Source organism: Carya illinoinensis, chromosome 13 (genome assembly GCF_018687715.1).
Source record: "Carya illinoinensis cultivar Pawnee chromosome 13, C.illinoinensisPawnee_v1, whole genome shotgun sequence".
Classification (NCBI taxonomy): domain Eukaryota; kingdom Viridiplantae; phylum Streptophyta; class Magnoliopsida; order Fagales; family Juglandaceae; genus Carya; species Carya illinoinensis.
In genome coordinates this window covers 1754111-1775569 of record NC_056764.1, presented here as the reverse complement: position 1 = coordinate 1775569, position 21459 = coordinate 1754111, and the positions used below count along the sequence as shown (strand labels likewise).

General features: G+C 35.0%; 2 protein-coding genes and 1 pseudogene across 7 annotated transcripts in view; 1 reads left to right on the top strand and 2 right to left on the bottom strand.

Moving 5' to 3' along the window:
• The window catches only part of LOC122291555 (exportin-7), a 29303-nt gene extending 28538 nt beyond the window's left edge, over positions 1 to 765 (bottom strand). For 2 of the 3 annotated variants that reach the window (XM_043099332.1, XM_043099334.1), the window contains exon 1: positions 501 to 765. The gene's annotated coding sequence lies outside the window, so the exon portion shown is untranslated. The remainder of the gene's footprint in view (positions 1 to 500) is intronic. The other variant, XM_043099333.1, reaches the window with a different exon arrangement.
• A 10619-nt stretch (positions 766 to 11384) lies between these two features.
• LOC122292573 (transcription factor MYB33-like) lies at positions 11385 to 15794 on the top strand. Of its 4 annotated transcripts, none has more exons than XM_043100986.1 (5): positions 11385 to 11636; positions 11812 to 11868; positions 12660 to 13052; positions 13938 to 14952; positions 15231 to 15794. In XM_043100986.1, exons 3-5 carry the CDS (start codon positions 12693 to 12695, stop codon positions 15524 to 15526), a joined length of 1671 nt encoding a protein of 556 aa, XP_042956920.1. In that variant the 5' UTR covers positions 11385 to 11636; positions 11812 to 11868; positions 12660 to 12692; the 3' UTR covers positions 15527 to 15794. The 4 variants fall into 4 exon arrangements, with proteins under 4 accessions (XP_042956920.1, XP_042956921.1, XP_042956924.1 ...); XM_043100987.1 differs by having other exon boundaries at positions 12629 to 13052; XM_043100990.1 differs by having other exon boundaries at positions 11754 to 11868.
• A 338-nt stretch (positions 15795 to 16132) lies between these two features.
• On the bottom strand, positions 16133 to 20585 carry LOC122292572 (annotated as a pseudogene).
• Positions 20586 to 21459: the final 874 nt, after the last annotated feature.

Genomic DNA, 21459 nt, shown 5'->3' with positions numbered 1-21459 from the left:
GACTTGACCACTAAAAAACTTTCTCAGAGCCCAATCAGAGATAATGACACAGAAATACAAAATCCCGATCAAAGCATCAGACAGCCTAGATTTCAAGCATTTAACTATTTACGTGCAGTTACAAAAAAATTAAAAAAACGAAAACGAAATCATCGCACCGAAGTAACCTCGCCACGAATTAATTTTATAACAGATTTTCCAGGACTGTTGAAAAATTTTGTCCAATAAAACGATTGCAACGAATATTCCAATACGAGTACTAACTGAGTTTCATCGCAAATTTATCGAGAGAGAGGGAGAGAGTTGAGAGTTTAAAGAAAAAACTGGAAAGGCCATTGCGGCAACGCAAGCATGGCACGAAATTCATAACACAACGGAAATTTGAGCATTTTCCAAGAAAAGGTAAGAAGATATTTCCAATATAAGAAAACAAAGAGCAGCATCGGCAATGATCCAATGGTGTTTGGAGAGAAAGAAATAGAAGTGAAGAAGTAACTTGCCTTATTGGGATCTACCTGAGTTGAGATCCGAGAACCTTTTGGTGTGGCGTTTTTTGTTCCTCTTTTTTCAACAAGTGTCTCTGCGTCTCCTTCTGATTCGGATTAAAAATAGGGAACATCGACCAGAGAGAGAGAGAGAGGCGTTTGGGCTTAAAAGTAACGATGGCGGTGGCGAGAGTGAGGAAGGAGATCCTTTTGGTGCACGGTAGTGTTTCGGCAGCCAAGATGTTGCGCTGCGATGCGGTCCAGTCGGTACTTTGGGGTTGGACTCCCGACTCCGTCTCTTTTCTATAGCATCATCAGTGTTCAATGGGCTGGCTGCCAGGCTAGCTTACATTGAGCCGAAAGCCCTTCGTAGATCCGTATTTCACGCAGGCCCGTAAGGAATTATTTTTTATTTCAATTTTCGATTCCCTATTTTTGTAGTTTGGTGAAGGAGATATTCTAAGATTGAGTTACGTTATTCACAAATTTGGTATATAAATATTTCATTTATTATAGGACTATTGTATTCATTAAAAACATTTTATTTGAAAATTTTATTAAATATTCATAAAATACGAATGATGCAATACTTTCATCTTATCGTAACATTTCATATAATTAAAATGATTTATTTAAACATTAATTTTAAAAATTTTACTATTTACAAACAAAATCGATATTCTAACGGTAGAATGGGATGTCATCTTATAATAGAATGGGATGGGAGTACAATGTATCCATCCATATTCCGAAAGTACCTTGTGTTTGATCATGTGTTAATAAAAATACTTGAAAATAGTTTTTTTCTTTTAGAAAATATGTATTAGGTAATTAATGTAGTATGTATCTAATTGCTGCTTATTTCCTTCACCGATATATAATATAATACATTAACCACGATTTAGAATAGAAATTTCATATAACATTAACATCCAATCACGTAACCGTCACAGTCAACCAATTTTTGTCATAAATACCGAGCAAAAGCCAAATCTTTAAGAAAAGTAATATAAGAAAAATTATATTCTTAAGCTGCTGCATAGAACACGTATAATAAAGTGCTTAAATATCATAATTTGATTTAAAAGATATAAATTTTAGAACTTAAATCTTATGAATAAAATCTTATTATTTAAATGACGTGGATATTATGTTTTACACATTGAATTGAAAATAGAATAATTCAAAATACTAATGTGTGAGATATGATATTGAGGAAATATGGAATTAGATATATAGTCACCGTGAGGGTGGCGTTGCAACCCGAAAATAAAGGGTTTAATCAAATCAATTAACATTGAATAATCTTATGGTTTTTAGATTAATAATAATTATATATTATACATATAGCAAGGTATCAATTCACGAGTTTGAGTTATATACAAATTAAGGGTATGATTTATATATCTTAAGAAAAAAAAATAACTATCAGGTCAATGCATGTTAATAGAGCAGCTAGCCCATCATGGACACAGGAATTATAAGCAAAAGGATGGTTACTACATTAATAATTAGGGATTTAATCAAGCCAATATCTAATCAAGTAATACTATGAACAGTTTTAAATATACAAGAGTTTTGTATATGCTTTTTAATAAAAAAGTGGGTCTCATAAAAATATGAATTTTTTTAATAGAGTGCACATATTTTTATAAAAAAATATGTACAAAACTTATATATTTAAAACTTGTATATATTATTCTTCGTATTTAATAATCCTAAGACATTATGGTTTGAGCATGACAAATTATGCGTGGAGCCCATGTTTTCATGGAATCAGATCGTGATGCCATACATGATGGAAGGTCAAGATTAGTATTGGTGTGGCGTGAGCCCTGGAAATATCAGTTTTTAAATTAATAATTTAATACGCAAAGTTTTGACATATTCTACATTGATCATATCCCATCAAAGAGGGAGATCAAGAGGTTCTCTTTACTTTTTGAGAACGGCGTGCCGGGGCTATAGTTTGGGAGACTAGTGTAACGGTGTTCGATCGGTTTCGCGAGAGGTTTGGAGTACTGTTTCTGCGTCATCTGTAGAGAAAACTCCTGAAGGATCCATTTCGAAGTCTAGCTATCACAGTTTTAGCATTGTTGCTCCAAACTGCCTGTAATGCCTCTTCATTATACCTAATTTTCCTGTGTTTGGAACAAATAATAATAATCAGAACTCGGTCTTATGCAAGAAGAAGATGGGGTTTGAGTGCAAACCAAATAGAGCCATGCAGCATGCACACGCCATAAAGCAAAATATTCTTTGTACCCATCAATAATTTCTGGCAGTGCTCACATCACTTGCCTGCAAGTTGGGAGGGACAAAGAGACAAAAACGAAAGCAATTTCGAGTACTGTGAAAAAGAAAAAGGAAACAAAACATATTGATTGGGTTTGCATCACGAAAAGCTAGCTTGCAGCTTCCATGTGTGAATATATAACATGATCTGGCTTTTCTCCAGTGGGGCAGTACTATTTCTTTTTGCTTATAACGTGTTACGTGGACCATAAGCCTGGTGATCGGCTACCTCTGCGAGTTACCAACTTTGGGAAAACTCCAAGAAGGCCCGGGAACCATAATGAGGGTAACATCATCATCTCTCATTTCAATCTTGTTGTTCTCATGCACATTATTGCATGACAAAACTGGAGCCGCCCACGATATCCATTCCAGTTATATTTTCCAAAAAAATACGTAGTGTCAGCAGGCATTTACATGATATTCAGTCCTCTAATTCCGTAGCAGAGATCTCTATAAGGAGACTTCGATTTGTCAGATCCATTTATACACCATTGATACAATTTGTGAGATCTAAACAAGAATCACACACACGCAGAGAGAGAGAGAGAGAGAGAGAGATGGAATTCATGATATATAATATATATCCTCCAGAAAACATTTTTTTAACAAGTGAATGATCTCATGCCTCTGTTAGCCAACTCGGCATGAAGAGAGATCAGATCATACACTTGTGCCAAGGGAGTCACGTTGAGTAGGGCCGTAGGGGATTTGTCCAGAGAAGATGCATATGGAAGAAGAAAACATTCTCGTTGGTGGCTTGCCAAGAAGTTTGATGATGTAATTAGTGCCGTCTCACTTTACAGTTGATCATGTCCATGTATCATGTATGTATGCATGTATATAATATGTATATATAGCTATAAATTATAGATATGTATGTATAGTGTTTGATGATCTTCAATTCAATGGTTCAAAGCGCTGAATCATGTGTATAAGAAATTCTACATATATCTATCACTTCTGCTAGGGGCAGTCGGCACTTGCAAACGTTGGGCAGTCGGATGACTGCCACGTCAGTCGTTATAAAAATGGATTTTAAAAAAAAAAAAAAAAAAAAACTCAGCAGAAATGTGGGAAAGATGAAATATTAGGCTATTAGCTTCTTCTTCAAGTTTCTACTTCACGAAGAAACAAAATACCATTATGAGCTATGTGGAAAAGTGAAAAAAACTGGATTTTATTTCTTCTTACTTCACATTGTGCTTTGATTGTTGAAACAAAGTGAAAAAAAACTAGATCTTTGTATCGCAGTCTACGGCGTCGTCGTCTGGAAGCAAACTGGTAAGAAATCATCGTGTGTGTCTTCATATTCTTCTTCACAGTACGTTACCGTGTGGGTCTTCTTCTTCACCGTGTGGTAAGAAATCACCGTTTGGATTGTGTTTTGAATGTATTGGATGCTTGAAGCTATGTTTTGAAGCTCTGTTTTTAAGCTATTTTTGAAGCTCTCCACATGCCACTGAGTTTAGCCTGCACAAATGGTTAAAGAAATTCCTAAGTCTTAGCAACACAAGCAAATGCAAATTTCAACATGTCTAAAAATGGGTTTCGGTTAGGGGTGAGCATCGGCCGGTCCGGACCGGCAAAACCGACCGGACCGGTACTGTTTGGACCGGACCGGTCCGGTCCGGTCCACTTTTTAAGGGACCGAAAAGATTCAGTCCGGTCCCGGTCTTGGGATTTTCACCCCGGACCGGACCGAATAGAAATAAAAAAAAATTATTTATATATATTATTTATATAATAGTTGTATATAATTAATTATATAATTATATATTGTATAAAAAAATATTAATAGTCCAATATAGACTATAGTTATACTAATATAGTTATACTAAATCACTATAACTAATACTTCAACAATAGCTATAGTGACCTATACTAATAGTCTACTATTAATACTAATATATTATTATATAATTTATATAGTTATACTAATCACTATAATTAATACTATGTATAGCTATATAGTATATTTATCACTTTAATTAATATAATTCAAATATCACTATACTAATCATGATAAGTTAATAACTAAATCACTAGAAATATAACTATATATATTTAGTATGAATGTATTATTATATTATTTAATATATAACTATAATATATAGTACTAGTATATATTAATATATTATAAGAGTTATAGTATAAATATAATATATAAATTATAATATACTAAATCACCATAACAGTAACTAGTACTAATATATAGTTATACTAATAGTCTACTATTATATAATTATACTAATCACTATAATTAAAACTAATATATAGCTATACAATATACTTATATAGTTGTACTAATACTATTAGTCTATGAGAATATCTTCAAATCGGTCGGTCTGCTATGCCTCTATTAACAGCCCTCCAATAAATATTTGCCACATAGACGCTTCTACTTCACATTTCATGTGCCTGTCTACAGCTGATCATGATGCGAAAAGAACTCCCTCGTTTCTTTGCTCTGCCCTCCCCTCCCGTGCAAAAATCCCCTTCCCCTCTTTAGTGATCACAGTAGGCTTGCGGTTCTTGACATAAGGTGGATTCAAAGATTGGGTATGGGAGGATTTCACCATTGGGCTTTCATTTAAAAAAGAAAAAAAAAAAACTTGAAATGGCAGAAAAATGGAAAGTGTTGTGATTCATGGCATCCTACTTGTTGGGATTACTCTCAGTCGCAGAAGGATAGCATTAATTATTGTAGTTATTATACTAGGATCACCCAAATAATGAATCCCAATGAATAATTTTCCAGCATTTTTATTGTTTGGGCAGTTTCCAGGTACCTTAATCGACGAAGAACCCAAGCCACATCTAAGCCATTATCTTGGTGAATTCCCGACGCCAATCAGGCCGACACCGATTCTTCGTGTGCCTCCGTCTTCGAAAATGCTTGATCTCAACTTAAACCACAATGGAACTTTCGTGAAGGAGAAAGAGCTCATGGGGTTTCTTTCTTTTTTTTTTTTTTTTTTTTTTTCTCAAATGGGTTTCAGTTTGGTGGGCAACGGAGCTTCGTGGGGGAGAAAGAGTTTCGTGGGTGCGACAGCTTTTTCCAGTTGTGGAGGCGACGAACCTGGTTTGGTGTAATGGTAATCTGGATTTGGTGCGATGGCTACCCCTTCACCCCCCTCTCACACGGCTTTCCTTCATTTCATTTTCCCAGTTTTTCATTTCTCTTAATGGGTTAATTTCTTTACATTGGTTTGTGATTTTCAATCTGTGTTACTCTCCTTTTTAAGTCTCTATTATTCTCTTTATCTGGGGTTTCTCTCCTCATCAGACGAAGATGGTGCGAATCGGCAATCTGAAATACTGAAAGGGGCTTTTGGCCGAGACAAAGCTTCTCTTCAATTTATTTTCCGCTTCTGATAGTTTACTACAGTGTGATGAGACTATTATAATTTATGTAAAATTGCTGACGTGGCAGAATATTAGTGATGGCTGTTAAACCCATAGCTTCGGATGGACCGCTCCAAATCGGAACTCTTAGTCTATTATATACTCTAAAACTCAATTCTAATATAGGTTATATAGTTATAACTAATACTAATATTTATATTAATACTAATAATGTAGAATATAGTTATACTAACTAATTGATTCAACATAACTAATATTACTAATATAATATAGCCAAATTGAATTATTAATAGTCTAATACTAATACAATTATATAGTTATACTAATCATAAATTCATAATAACTAAATCATTATAAGTCTATAACTATATATATTTAGTATCAATGTATTACTATATTCTTTAATGTATAACTATTAACTATAATATATAGTACTAGTATAACCGATCAAAAAAAAAATATATATATATATATATAATACTAGTATATATATTAATCTATTAACATATTATAAAAGTTATAGAATAAATTATAATATATCATATATTTGTAAATTTATAATAGTATTAGTATAGTTAGCTTAATATATAATATGTTAGTATTAAATCACTATAACTACATAGAGTATTAGTAATAAGAGTATTACTATTATTTAATATAGTATTACATATAGTATTACTATCATTACATATATTTATTAGTTATAGTATTAGTACTAGTATAGTTATTAATACTAGTATAGTTATTAGTACTAATAGACTAATAGTATTAGTTATTAGTATTACACATAGTTATTAGTTATAGTATAGTTATTATTACATATATTTATTAGTTATAATATTATTACTAATAGACTAATAGTATTAGCATATTACTAATATATATACATATAATAGTATACTATATGTATATATATTAAATATATTACAATATAATTACATAAGTATTAAAAAAAATGTCATTAGATAAAAAAAAAAAAGTCAACCTTGGACCGGACCGGACCGGACCGAACTCACCCTTAGTTTCGGTTTCTCATAGTTGTTTTTTGATGAATGTTTGTGTTGTTCTCAAGTTGGAAGGTATTGTTTAAATTGGGGAAAGCTTGAAGCATTGTGCATGTTGAATATTAAATGCATGAATATAGATTCAATGTTTGCCCTAGAAAAACAAAAGAAAAATCTGTAAATATTATTCTTTATTCAAATGATCGTGCCCGGCCCCTTCAAACCCAGTAAAATTATAGAATATATAGAAGTATCCAATTAATTTGGTTAACCATGACAAGCTATATAGCTAGTTCATATATACTCAATAAACATGCATATATAATCTAGTGATCATCAGCTCATACTTTATACAAATGACCTATATATACATATATACATATGTAAAATGAAATCTTAAATCATGTTTTTGGCTTCAGCATGCATAAAATTTCATGCTTCATGGATGATTCTTTATTGTTGGGACTAACCATTATTTTGAACCCAAAACCGTGCTTTGCTTCTCTTGAAGCATTGTACATGTTGAATATTGAATGCATGAATATAGATTCAATGTTTGACCGAGAAAAACAAAAGAAATATTTGTAGATATTATTCTTTATATATGCAAATGATCATGCCCAGCCCCTTCAAACCCAGTTTGTTGAATGCTTGGAAGAAGAAATCATGGCAACACCCGTTTTGGCTAATTATTTGTGGGAAGAAACCTTTAGAGCAATCATTGCTGGGTGTTCTTTCTTTCAAGAATTTAAAATTGTCAATTTCTTGCAACTTAGCTAGGTTTTGGCCCCTAAAAACAGAGGTTTTTTCCCATTCATTTAGCACCCATTTGGATCTCAATCTGCTCGACAGCTCACTAACTTTTGGTTTCTTCATGCAGATACATACTAAATGAGTTGGAGCTTACTCTTTTAATTTCTTCCATTTTAGAATTAGAGAAGAATCATATTATGTAAGCTTATCTTTGTAATCCTAGTGTGTTTATACCTGATGTGTGAAGCATCTTTGTAAAATTTATTAAACCATATAAAAATGATTGTTGTACAATTTATTGGGATGCAGTTTGTTAGCATGGAAAAAGGGGAAGAAAACCCATGTACCGTTAATTAGTATCTCTTATTATAGTTTGTGCCGTTTGGCACTAAGATAAAATGTTAAAGAGTCTTGTGGTTTTGTATGATCAAAACAGATAGGTACATTTAGTTATGCTGGAGTTAGTCCCCAGGTTTTGTATCCGTTATTTTTTTCTTGAAGAACTATGAGTGGTACTCTTATCCTTAAGTTGGAATATAGGTCTAAGTAATGAAAATGTCATTTTTTGACTTTTGGTATTTTATCTGAATGCTTTGTGATTGCAATAGGATGTATTGTGGACGTGCTGTAGCCTGGAATAGCCACTTTGTTGAGCAATTATTTGCAAGAGACGGGTCAAAACTACCATTGCAAATAGGAGGTTTAACTTAAATTAAACAACACATGATATGCCGTAATAATAATCTTACATTAACAGCTAAAGCAATTGCTTTAACCACTAGTGGCACATATGTCCGAATTTGTTCCACTAACACGCCAAAAATTCTGACCAACTTAAACTGCACGTTCAGACTAAGTTGTAACATCACCAACATATATCAAACAACTTAGACACAAATAGTAACTAACTTCTAACACTAGTCTGAAATCATTTACATTCTTGCACTTTCTTTCGTGGTTCTTCCTTCTAGAACCTGTGACAAGCTCACAATCTGCTCTTCTGTTCCACATGAATGTATCTCCTCAGACAAACAAACCAACAATCAATCAGTTATCAAATGAGAATATTCAATTCCAAATATAGATACTGCCAACTTCAGGTTCAAAGTACAATGTTTTTTCACCTAAATGTATTTAAGGGATAAATCACAATAATACAAAAATACAATATCAATTTAAATATTTAATATGTATAGGCACCACACTATTATGCATATGTATGTGATATAAGAATTATAAATAAAAAAGTCTATCCCAAATAAAATTGGAATAAATGAACAGAAAGTTTGTGCAAAAACAAAAAGATTGTCTTTCTTGGTTTGCTTTCTCAAATAGAGGCTTCCCATACTCACTGTCCATATTCAACTCTATATTTTCATCTTCTCTGCAGTAGTAAGATGATTGAGGTAACACTATATGATCCTACTTGGTTTCTCTAAAAAAGTAAGAAAGATCAGTGAATTTGTTAGATTCAAAATAAAAAGGAAAGAAAATGTAACCTTTGCATCTTCACAAACTTTGGCATAGCCTCTCCAAGAGGTACAAAAAATCAACACATTAAACTGAATCTAGCAAATCAAAAGTAAGAATGCCAATGAGAGACTAGCTTACAATGGTTAATAATAGCAAACATTTGAGCATGAAGAGCTCGATATTAGGAATATATCAGCAGTACCATTTTATGTGCAATCCAAAGTCAACTGTATAGTGTCCCTAACCATCACAGAAATTTAAATTTGTGTAAAGTAAAATAATTGAAATTGTTTATAAACATATTTCTATGTTTACAGAAACATGTTTACAGAATCTGTGTAAACATGTCCCTAACCATCGGTCCATCACAATTCCCTTTTTGCTTTAATATGCAAATGTTAGTACCTTCAATCAATGAAGTTCCACCAAGTAACATCAATTGATAATACTTTCTACAATATCTCTCTCAACAAACCTAGGTAGAATGAAATTTATTTCTTCTAGTTACCTTGGTCTTTTGGGGTGAAGGCTTAGAAGGAAGCCTTGCTGAATGCAGAACCTGTATGTTCTGATTTATTTTCTCTGTAATTGATTCTACGATCACTTCGTAGTTTTCCATTACAATTCAAGCAACCAAGAAACTACGTACCCAACCAAATGCTTCTAAATTAAGCATTTGAAAGGAAATAGATTCTAAATTAAGCAATTTACAATTATAAAATACCAAACAAAGAAATGCAAGATATATGAAAAATCATATTTTTTTTTTTCACTTTGAAGAAATGCTTGCCTTCAATTGCCAGTCCTTGATCACCTTCTTCTAGGGTTAGGGTTTCGGGATGAAGGGGAAGGGGCGGGCTAGGGTTAGGGTTCGAGATCTATACTTGAGGAAAGGTTAACGACAACCAAAAAGGGAGGCTTTGTGGGAAGAAGAAGATGAAGATGAAGGGAGGGAGGCTTCGGTGGAGACAAAACTGAGGGAATGAAGTTTTCAAGTCGGCTCCATGTGGGCTCATCCCGACACTGAGGGAGGATGGGTGGCGGCTTCAAGGGAGGGAGGCGCTTCGAGTGGAGTTGGGCTTCGAGGGAGGGAGGTATGGAAACTCGGCAGAGAGGAAGATGGAAACTGAGGGAGGGAGAGTTCGTGCATTTCAAAATAGATAGAAACTGAGGGGGGGAAGGATAGTTCGCGTTATTCACGTACAAAACGGTGCGTTCTAATTTTTTTGCCACATTAGCTGCGCTTACCCCAGCCGACTGAATTCAAACTTTTTTTATATCTATATGTGATTTATCATTTTTATCCTTATATCTTAATGCTTAAATATGTGTGTATATAAATAAATCGAATGACAAAAATGAAAAATCGTATATTAGTTAAGTAGATATATGTGGTGTAAAATTTTATTATAATATTTCTCTTAGGTGTATATATATTTGGACAAATGACGTAAATTTGTCCACTCTATCAGAATTTTGGAAAAGAAAAATTAAAGGCTTGTTTTCGAAACTTAACTCATATTATCTCTTCTTATTTTAAAAAATTTTATAAGTTCATTATGAAGTATAACTTAAATATAAACACTTTTTAATTTTAAAATTTTAACTTTTTCACTTAATCTTTATAACTTTTCCAAACTTCTAAATAAAATATAAAAAATAATACAACTTTTTTAAATTTAAAATAAAATTATCTTAAAATATTTTATTATAACAATATTTTAAATTTATAATATTTTTATTTAACTTTTTATCTCTCATTTATCAAAATCTAATCAAATATTTTAACTCAAAAATTTTACTATTATTTATAAATTATTTTAATATTATTTTTATAATTCTCATTTCATTTTATTTCATTCTCTTAGCATTCTTAAATGTAGTAAAATATTGGGGAAAAATTAGATAATTATTTTAAGAGAAAAAAGCATGTTAATTAAGGGAAAGAAAGAAAAAAGAGGAAATATATATATGGCATACGCTATATAAAGTAGGGTGGTATTTACTCGGTCTTCCCTGAAAGTACATTGTCTCACCTAATTTCCCTCTCCTCGTGCCATTTCTTTCGCCTCTCGAATACCCCCCAAACTCTCAACTCAAGCTCTCTCTTTCCTCACTTCCTTCCTCTACAAATCTTCCCCCCTTGCTTTCTATCTAATAGTGTGAGTCTCTGTTCTTGCCCATGCGCGTGGATCTGGATTATTTTCTTTGTCTTGCTCTCTGCGCTCTATGATCCATTTCTGTTCTGAATCACAAGGTTTCTGAGCTGACCTTATTCGAGTATTCGCTATTTTTTTTAACTTCAAATTGGGCTTTTGATTCCAGCTTTTCCATTTTTGTGTGCTCAAGTACTCCATAATTTCCATGTTCTCAGCTCCGAGCTCAATCGAGCACTCTTCCTGACCTTTGGATTTTCTTTTTGCAAATTTCAGCGAAAGGACTCGCAGCAGCTTCGATTTTTGCATATACTCCGTCTTGGTCTAATTCAGGTATTTCATCTCTGTGTTTGTGGAGTATAATTTTTTTTAGTTTTTAGGCCCATTCTGTTGGAAATGAACATGCATTAATATACTGTTGATTGAGCTGAGAGTTTTGATCCTTAAATTTGTAAATTTCTTTATGAATATTGTGATTCGTTATGTTAATGCATAATAAATGTGTTTCGTGTGCAATAAATGAAATTAACTCCTTTTTTTTAGTGAATTAACGATAGGAATTTAGGTTGGTGGACCTAGAGGAGTGTGTTGGCCTTACATTGCTTTAATGATGGGGCTAGTTTTGGTTTCAGGTTAAAGATCTTTTTCTTCTTTTTATGTACCTCAGATAGGGGGGAAATTCGTGGATGTCATCATTTATTCACTTTAGACTGTTAATTTAATTGCTCATAGGGCTGACGGAGTTATTAGTCTGCGAAAGCTTTTAATGTTACTGTATTGCGTTTCTCCATCTCGTCCATAGTCATCTATTTTGGCTATCTACCTCTAAGGTTGCTTGTATTATCATCTTCTATTTCCAACAGTCATCATCCATGCATGATGTGGGGTCGTTTACAATTATGAAAGGTGGTGAACTTAAAGCAGTGCTATATATATTAGCACCAGTTGCAGTTAGATGTGCTCAGAAAAGAGTGCAGAACAAAAATAGTTAGGGCGTGGGAGGTGAAGTGCTGGTATTTTTAGGGTAGAAAGAAAAAAGGAGCTATCCTTTTGTTTATATGTTGATTTTTTCCTTCTCATCCCTTTTATTTAGGATGTCATTCTACTCTTTGCATGGTTATCAGCTAGTGGCTTTGGCGTAGCATCACAGATTGAGAATGCCTTGCAAAACAACTGAGAGTGAAGAAGGGTCGCTGCCTAAGGATCAGTGCGAGTCTCCATTGATTAATGAAAATAATGAAGGCTGTGCGGGTGGAGGAGTTGTTCTAAAAAAGGGACCATGGACATCTACTGAAGATGCAATGTTGGTGGACTTTGTCAAGAAGCATGGAGAGGGGAACTGGAATGCTGTTCAGAAGCACTCTGGGTTGTTCCGATGTGGCAAAAGCTGTCGATTAAGATGGGCAAATCACCTAAGGCCAAACTTAAAGAAGGGTGCATTTACAGCTGAAGAAGAACGGCTGATCATTGAACTCCATGCCAAGATGGGAAACAAATGGGCTCGGATGGCAGCACATGTAAGTATATATTTTGTTTGCCTGCTTTTGGGTACGGTACAATCATTTTCTGTTATCATGGTCTGTCTCCGATCATAAAATTTTCTGATATCATGGTCTGTAGCTGTCTAGCTGCAAATGGTAAGGATATATGTAGTATTCAATATGGTATTGAAAAATATTTTGGGATATGTTTGCCCAATCCTATCTTAACTTTTACTTGGTGCATAATTCCATAAAGGATAAGTTTAGCAGTTGACCCATACTTGTCCTTTTTTATGCTTGTTTGATTAAACCCAATTATTTTATATATTTATTAACATTGAACAGTGTTTTAAAAACAAAATGCTGAGGTTTGTGCTTTCTTCAACTTCAAGCAATCATGCCCCTTTCCCTTTAATTGAATCAGATTGGATAAGAAGTAGTAAAATAAATTACACAAATTACGTTGTTGTGAATTCATAATGTTAAAATTGCCCTGACATTAGATGAAAAGTTTACCTTTGTTTCATTAACATTGTAAGTGATGTGATTTTCATTTGAGTATAACCATTATCTTGATACATCTCTCTTTTGTATACACCCTATGTGCTTGGGTTGCACTTTTGCACTATCAAATGAAGTTTTCTTACTTACAAAAGAAAAAACAACAAGAGTAGAACCATTATCTAATTTACTAATGATGATGCATTGTTGTATATTCCAGGCAGCTAGAGGTTTCTGAAAGAGTAAACTTAAAAACCACAATTTGTTTGGCATGTTTGGTCATTTTGTCTTGCATATCCTTAATGATCTTGTCATCAACATGAATACTTTGAGTTTTTCAATTTTTGTTCTTTAAGACTTGAGTATATATGTATCAACTCTTCGTCTAACATAATTTATTTTCTCTTTCACTGTTCTTAGTTGCCTGGTCGTACAGATAATGAGATAAAGAATTACTGGAATACCCGAATTAAGAGACGCCAACGAGCTGGCTTACCTCTTTATCCTCCTGAAGTGTGTTTTCAAGCATTGCAGGAGAGTCAACATGACCAAAACACTGTTGGAGTTAATGGTGGGGATAGAGGGCATCATGATATTTTGCAGACCAACAGTTATGAGATACCCGATGTCATATTTGACAGTCTGAAGGCCAATCAGGGTGTCTTACCATACATCCCTGAACTTCCTGATATCCCTGCAAGCAGTATGCTGTTAAAAGGCCTTGGTTCTCCTCAATATTGTACTCTGCAACCAATAATGCCTAATCAGAAGCGTCTTCGAGAATCAAATGAGTTATTCCCTGGTCCCAGTGCTAGTGTTGGTAATGGCTTCTCCTCATTTGAGCAGTTTCAAGATGATACTTGTGATAAAGTGGCTCAGTCATTTGGATTTTCTCCTCCTCTTGATCCCGATCCTGCCATTAAGAATTCAGAGTCTTTTGGTGTAATTCAGGGCAGCCATTCCCTCTCAAATGGCAATTCCTCTGCTTCTAAGCCCACCTCTGGGGCTGTGAAGTTGGAGCTCCCTTCACTCCAATATGCAGAAACTGATTTTAGTAACTGGGTTGCATCTTCTCCACGCCCTTTACTTGAGTCAGTTGATGCTTTTATCAAGTCTCCTCCACCAGCTGGTACATTTGAGATAGATTGTTCTTCACCACGTAACAGCGGATTGCTGGATGCTTTACTTCAAGAATCAAAGAATTTGAGTAGTTCAAAGAAGCATTCATCTGACAAGAGTTCAAACTCATCTAGTGCCACTCCTGGTGATATAGCTGACAGTTCTACTCTGAACATTTGTGAGACAGAATGGGCAGATTATGGGGATCCCATTTCCCCGTTTGGTCACTCTACAACTTCACTTTTCAGTGAAATCAGTCCTATCAGTGCTTCTGGAAGTTCGATGGATGGACAACCACCTGCAGAGACCTTTACCGGTGAGCATCTCTTAGTGCAGTCTAGCAGGATTACAAAGTTCAACAAATCTGTATTGGAGAAACCCGCTAAGAAATTTTTTAATTATCTTGACATCTTTGAATAAAAATCTTATTTTTTATGGTTCACCTGATAGATGTTGGCTTTATTTTTAGCTTTTGTTTTCAAAAACACTATTGCTTTCCTCATCATCGAGCTCTTCTAAACTACTTTCAAACTTTCAAAAGCAGGATACTCCTGTGAATCTGCCACTCATTATAGCTTCTTAATTGATTGTTAGGGATCATTGTGAAATCGGAACCAGTGGACATAGCCTGGACTTCAGATAGAGAAGAAGAAACCACACCTAGGTTGAGTTTTACTCAGCCGGATGCTCTACTTGGGGGAGACTGGCTTGAACAGAGTTCTGGGTGTATTAAAGATCAGAGCATCTTTGCAACATTTCTTGACGATGATTTTGACATTGACTACAAACACATGGCGGCAGGAACTTCCACATCAAATCAAGGATGGGGACTTAATTCTTGTGCATGGAATAACATGCCTGCTGTCTGTCAAATGTCTGATCTTCCTTGAAACTGCTGTCAATTTTATGAACTTTAAACATTTGTCACTTCTTTCATGTTGATGATTTGGTCAATGTGGGTAGTCAGGCTACTGAAAAAGCTCCCTTGCGGGTATTACTTCTGGAACATATGCAACACTAATGGGTTCTTTCTTTGTGGTTTTTTGTATTTCTTGTTTTTAAACAGTGAACTGCATGTGCGCATTCTGCCTTTTTACCGACTGTAAAATAACTACGTATTTCAAATCTGGAAAATGGCGATTCAGTTGTTTCTGGTTATTGGCCGAGTTTGATTTGTATGCATGATGACTTTGCCCGTAATTCTGTCTATGGTCCCACTTCCTCTTTGTACTTGGCAACCACTTGGACTTAGGTCACATTTCGGGCAAAGTGTTCTTAAATATTAGGTTCTCTGTTTCTCGTTCACAGAATTTTACATCAGAAATATTGATTTTAGTTTGCTCCTTACTTCCTTGGAATTTTCTTTTGTGATGAAAGCAGTACAATTGCTTTGGCGTTTAACAGAGCATCGAAGGATCATAATGCTATTATGTAATGAAAAAAATCTATTCATCATCTTAATTCTCATTATCATTTTATAATCTCATGATGTGGTGTTAAATGATAGGTTTACAAGTGAAATATATTTAAATAACATATTTAGATGGACAATATAACAATGAAGCATATAACATTCTCTTTTATTTGTTATTAAACAAGCAATTTGTTGGGGGCGGGGGTATTTCTTAGAAAACCTTTCCGCAAAATAGGAAATGATGTATTTATTAACACGGATTAATTAACTATAACTGAAGTTGGTGTGGATCATCGTATCTAGGTGACCATCATCTCATCATAAAGTAACACTATTAGGTGGAGGCACTTCTGTCTCATTTTCATCTATTCTTTCACCACCAGAAGTAGACTTTTCAGGCATAGAGAACAAGCTAATTGTGGAAGTAGATGCTATGGCAATGATTCCGTCTTCAACATGTGATTCAGGGGAGTCTCGGATGCTGCCTTGTGAGTCGGGTGACAGGCATGCTGCTGAATGAGTGATCGTGCTGGGGAGCAGACTTTGCCACATATTGGGTTGCATTCTATTATGTAATCTAAAGCCCCAACCACCTGTAATATTGAATCATACAACAAACAATGCATACGAGATTCTCTGGGTGATAAGAACGAGTAATGAGATAAATAATTGTCTGTACCATACAGAATTTTACGAATTCCTGAAGTTAATAATATGCTAGATGCAATGCAGGCATTGGAAAAGACAAATTTGGGTGATTCAAGCATCCTGAACGTGAAAAGTATGCAAATTCTTAATGCCATAGTTTTTACACCAACATTCTTAAGGCTTGACTCATGCAGACTTACATTATCCATCGTTAACCTCGAATCAGGATCCTTTGAGAGACATTTTTCTGCTACTCAAACCATCCAAAACAGCTGGTGGACATCGAGCGAGTCCATAATCCTCTCGTCAATTAAGGCCGGGTAGTTCTTTTCTTTCAATAGCGGTCTTGCCTGCATATAAAGGAAACCTGTGAGTTACTGCTAAAGTGTGGCATGCAATGGAATGCTTATCCTGTCATTTTTTTGTATGCTTTTTTCTCTCCTGTAGATCACTGCAACCAGAGCTGTTTGTTCAAAGCAATTTTTCACTGCAACATTTTTATTGAAGGACTGCATTGTCTCTTTATTGAATCCTCTTTCTCGTTTTCACTTCTCTACCCCCTCGAAGGTAATCTTAAATTTAATAGGAGAAGACAGGAAAAATATGGGGTCTGCTTTTACAGGGTTAAGATTTTCAAAAAAATATGTACTAGATTATCTCACATATCTCCATGTATTGGAGATAATCTATGTATTGGCACTCTAAGAGAGTATTAGAGACATATGCACATAAATAACAACTTGGAGGCATTGAAGCAGTTACCCATCCCACAAGACTTTTCCCTCCAAGTCTACGGTCAGTTGTCCTCATCCCGGTAATTAGCTGCAATAGAACCACCTGTCTTGGTTGATGCTTTCCCACATTCTGCATATTCTGAGGCCAAGTATCCCAAAGTTCCAACCATTGTCTCTAATGAGTTATTTGAGTCTTCATGTTGAGTTCTTGCAAGACCAAAATCTCCAAGCTAGTAAACACATTTGATATGTTAGATGGATATTGATATAATATTATTCTTTGGATGCATATTAGAATTGGTTAAGGAAATCATATATTGATGTGTGGTAAAAGAAAGAGAAGAATCGCATATCATTTGATGTGCATAACAGTACAATGCGGGAAGCCCAATTTAGAGTACTGTGGTAGGTGAATTTTAGTGTAATGGAAGTGTGCTACACGGAGTACAGTATAATACAAGTACATTAACAATGTGCATCTTGGCCAGACTGATTTTCTTGGATCCAGTACTTTCAATGGACTGAAATAGTTAAATACCTAATCATGAAACACATAAAATATTGAAATGATTTAGGTAACCAAAAACCATCTGAAGATCAATAGACGAGGTATGAATTGGCTCAATGCTTTGCTCTTGCAGGTGAAATTCGTAAGTGATATAGATATTATTATTTCAAGAACAAGAATAGACATCTTAAGTGTAAAATGTTATACTGATCCAACATTTCACTTTATAAATATTGCAGGATCTTAAAAACTGATTTAAAAGAACATGTATTTGGTTTATTACCAGAGCTTCATAATCATGGGTTATAAGGATGTTGTTTGGTCTCATATCTCTGTGGATGACCTTGTTTTTGTGCAGATATTGTAAGCCCTGGGCAACTCCCATAGCTATTTTTATCCTTTTATCCCAGCTGATGGGTTTGCGGCTGTGCCCTGCAGAATATGTGATTAGCTTTCCCTAATTTATAACGGTAAGTATTGTGAAAACATCTGTTACAAGTATTGAAGAGGAAATCTATATTAAGGGATGTTTAATTTGACTGTATTCGTACTTGATAGATGTTGACCCAAAGAACCATGGCAGATGTATTCATAAACGAGCAGCCTGTGGCTTCCTTCTGAACATGACCCCAACAGCTTGATCAGATTCTTATGTCTGACTTTGCTTAGTACACGAACTTCAGACTTGAATTCCTTCTCTCCTTGCAAGCTTGCACTTTTGTGTTGTTTAACGGCAATCTTCAGCCCATCCATCACTCCTCTGTAGACCGAACCGAATCCACCTTCTGATAGGAAATTCTTTTGGGAAAATCCCACTGTAGCGGCATGGAGTTCTGAATAAGTGAATTCTCTCTTCCATCCAATTTTTGGTCGTCTATTTTGGCATATAGAACACACGGAGTTAGGAAATTCCTCCTCCATCAGACACTCTTCTGTCCAGCCACTTTTGTTGTTTTGCTGTTCATCTGGGCTCCCCAAATTTGATGTTTCTTTTGGACTGCTCTCTCGATTCGCAGAAATGGACTGCGGGGATCGCTCTCCTCCTGTTCTCTGTTCCGTAGCTGTGGTGTTTCCTTCCTCCTTAAAATGTAAAGGGGAACACTTGGCCTCAGCACAACTAGAACTTGAGGCTTCACTCCTATGAACTTGCTGTTGACAACCATCGGGACAATGTCCTTTGTCTAAGCTGTTCTTCTGATTATCACCTGAAAATCCTGTAATTAAGAATGTGGACTTTGTAATTAGTTGACATGGACAAGTACTGAGTTATCATTAAAGAAGAAAATACAAATTACAGAAAATACAAATTACACACCCATAGCTGGGTTCATCGTGTATAAATTTTGATTTTAGCATGTGTGAATGTGTAAATGTCTGAACCAGTTGTATATTGAAAACTTACTAGCCATGACAACTATGCAAAGTTATGTTACCAGGTCTCAGGCAATGAAGGGAGTAATACCTTTACAGTAGATACCTTACTAAAATGGCACTCGACTGGTGAAATGATCCTCTAAGAATTCGATTTTGGTTTTGGTGTAATATTTGCTGGGGTTTCATGGAACCAAACCTAATTCTATTTCCATAAAAATGACTCCCACATGATCACTTTATCTATTACATTTCCAATTAAGTAGGATGTTACTACTGCAGAAAATGAACTCTCTCTCTTCTGGAATAATTATGCATTGACTCAAACTAACATAGTTGGACCAGTTTTAAAGGTTATGGGATTCACTAGTTCACCAATTCTATACCAAAAAACTTCCTGTCAACATGGGTTGATGTACCTACTGTTAGGAGGTCGTTCTTCATCTGAGCTCCCTTGTACCATTTCATTATATGGTACGTGGACCACGCCGGCACTGCTGCTTTCAGTATTTGAGGGTGTGCTGTCCCCGACCCCCATCGCTTTTGGCCCTCTCAAAAGTTGAACGCTGTTGTCGCTCTTCATCCTTGATATACCACACGAAAGCTTCTCCATGAAGTATTTCTTGTTTTGCTTCATCTGCCTGAATATAAACATATTATAGCAAGGCAAGCAGAAATTCTAAACAAAGTATTTGATATTCAAAGTGCAGTTATTAATTGAAGATTACTCTGTCCTACTGACATGTTTTAGAAATTATTTTACAAGTATGAGGTGTAAACTATGAATCTATGATGCTCTGCTACTGGTATGACCCTTTTAAATTATATAAATTATATTATTAACACTATTTTTTCACTTTCATAGGGGAAATGAATATCCAGACAATGAACAGCAGTTTTAGCGTTCGACAGACCTGTCGAGTATCACCCATGTCGCCCTCAACTTTCTGGCAGCCTTAACAGCAACCACCTTTGGACAAGGTCCTGCATGCACGTCTATATAGAACTCGATCTGAGAAATTTCGTGGCGACAAAATTGTATGATTAGCAATTTCATGAATGATTAATAGGGATGAAGCAGTAAAATTTTTTCAATACAACTTTCAGACTGACCATTCGTGCTTCGTACTCATCTGAAATTTTCATGATCTCCACATTGCTACGGTACTCTTCATTCTTTCCAGCAACCAATTGCTGAACAATTATCTGGTTCGTTTCATCCACCTTGGTCTTGAATCCAACTGAACATTTAAATGACAATAAAAAGAACAAAAAGAAATGGGAGTAAGGGACAAGATAAAGGTTAGCAACAGTACCAGTACTTCCGTGTGACAGAGATTTCATTTTGACGGTTTTACCTCCATAGATGCTTACTTTTATCATTGTTCCAACTGTTTATCAATTGTTGTGGTTTATATTTTCTCGTTACGAAGAAGCTGAGAAAAAAGAAAGCAAAAATGCTTACTGAATTTCCGAAGTTTCATGAAAGGTAACGTACGTGGGTTATTAACCTGGTGAAGAACAACAAGGGAATCACATCTCCAGGATTTAGTGATAAGCCCTTCAGGGCCCATCTGAGTGCGGTTAGACTGACATCCTTTGATGCATCCTGGATCACCACTACCCTCTGAACCTCTGTGGACATGATTTTTGTCCGGAATATATTCTTATTTAAATATGAAATTTCAAAGCAATCTAGTGCTCGATCAAGAGCTCACTAAAACAAAACAAAGCAGAATGAAGAATTATACGCAAGTGATTTTTATGTTCACTTTCATATAAATGCTTCTTTATTCATTTCATTGACTCTCTAGCATGCAATGCCAACAGAAACAATATTCCCCCATATTTGTAGCTCTATAAGTGCTTGATCATGGAAGAAAGGCCTTCTCGCAGAGTAAAATATTAGCAGGTGAAAAGAAAAATTTTTGAAACGTTTTACCAGGAAAGAAAGAGAGCATAAAATCAGTTATTTTTTCACAGATTCTGATGAACAAGGCAATAAAAAGTCGAGCAAATTATATAAACCATATAGAGGAAAAGGGTGGCGGAGAATCAGGAAAGAATCTGTAATTCGAGTTTCTCCGCATATTCCGATATTCGATCGAGGAATGGCCCTTGGAGTTCTTCAATCAGATTGTGAGAAGG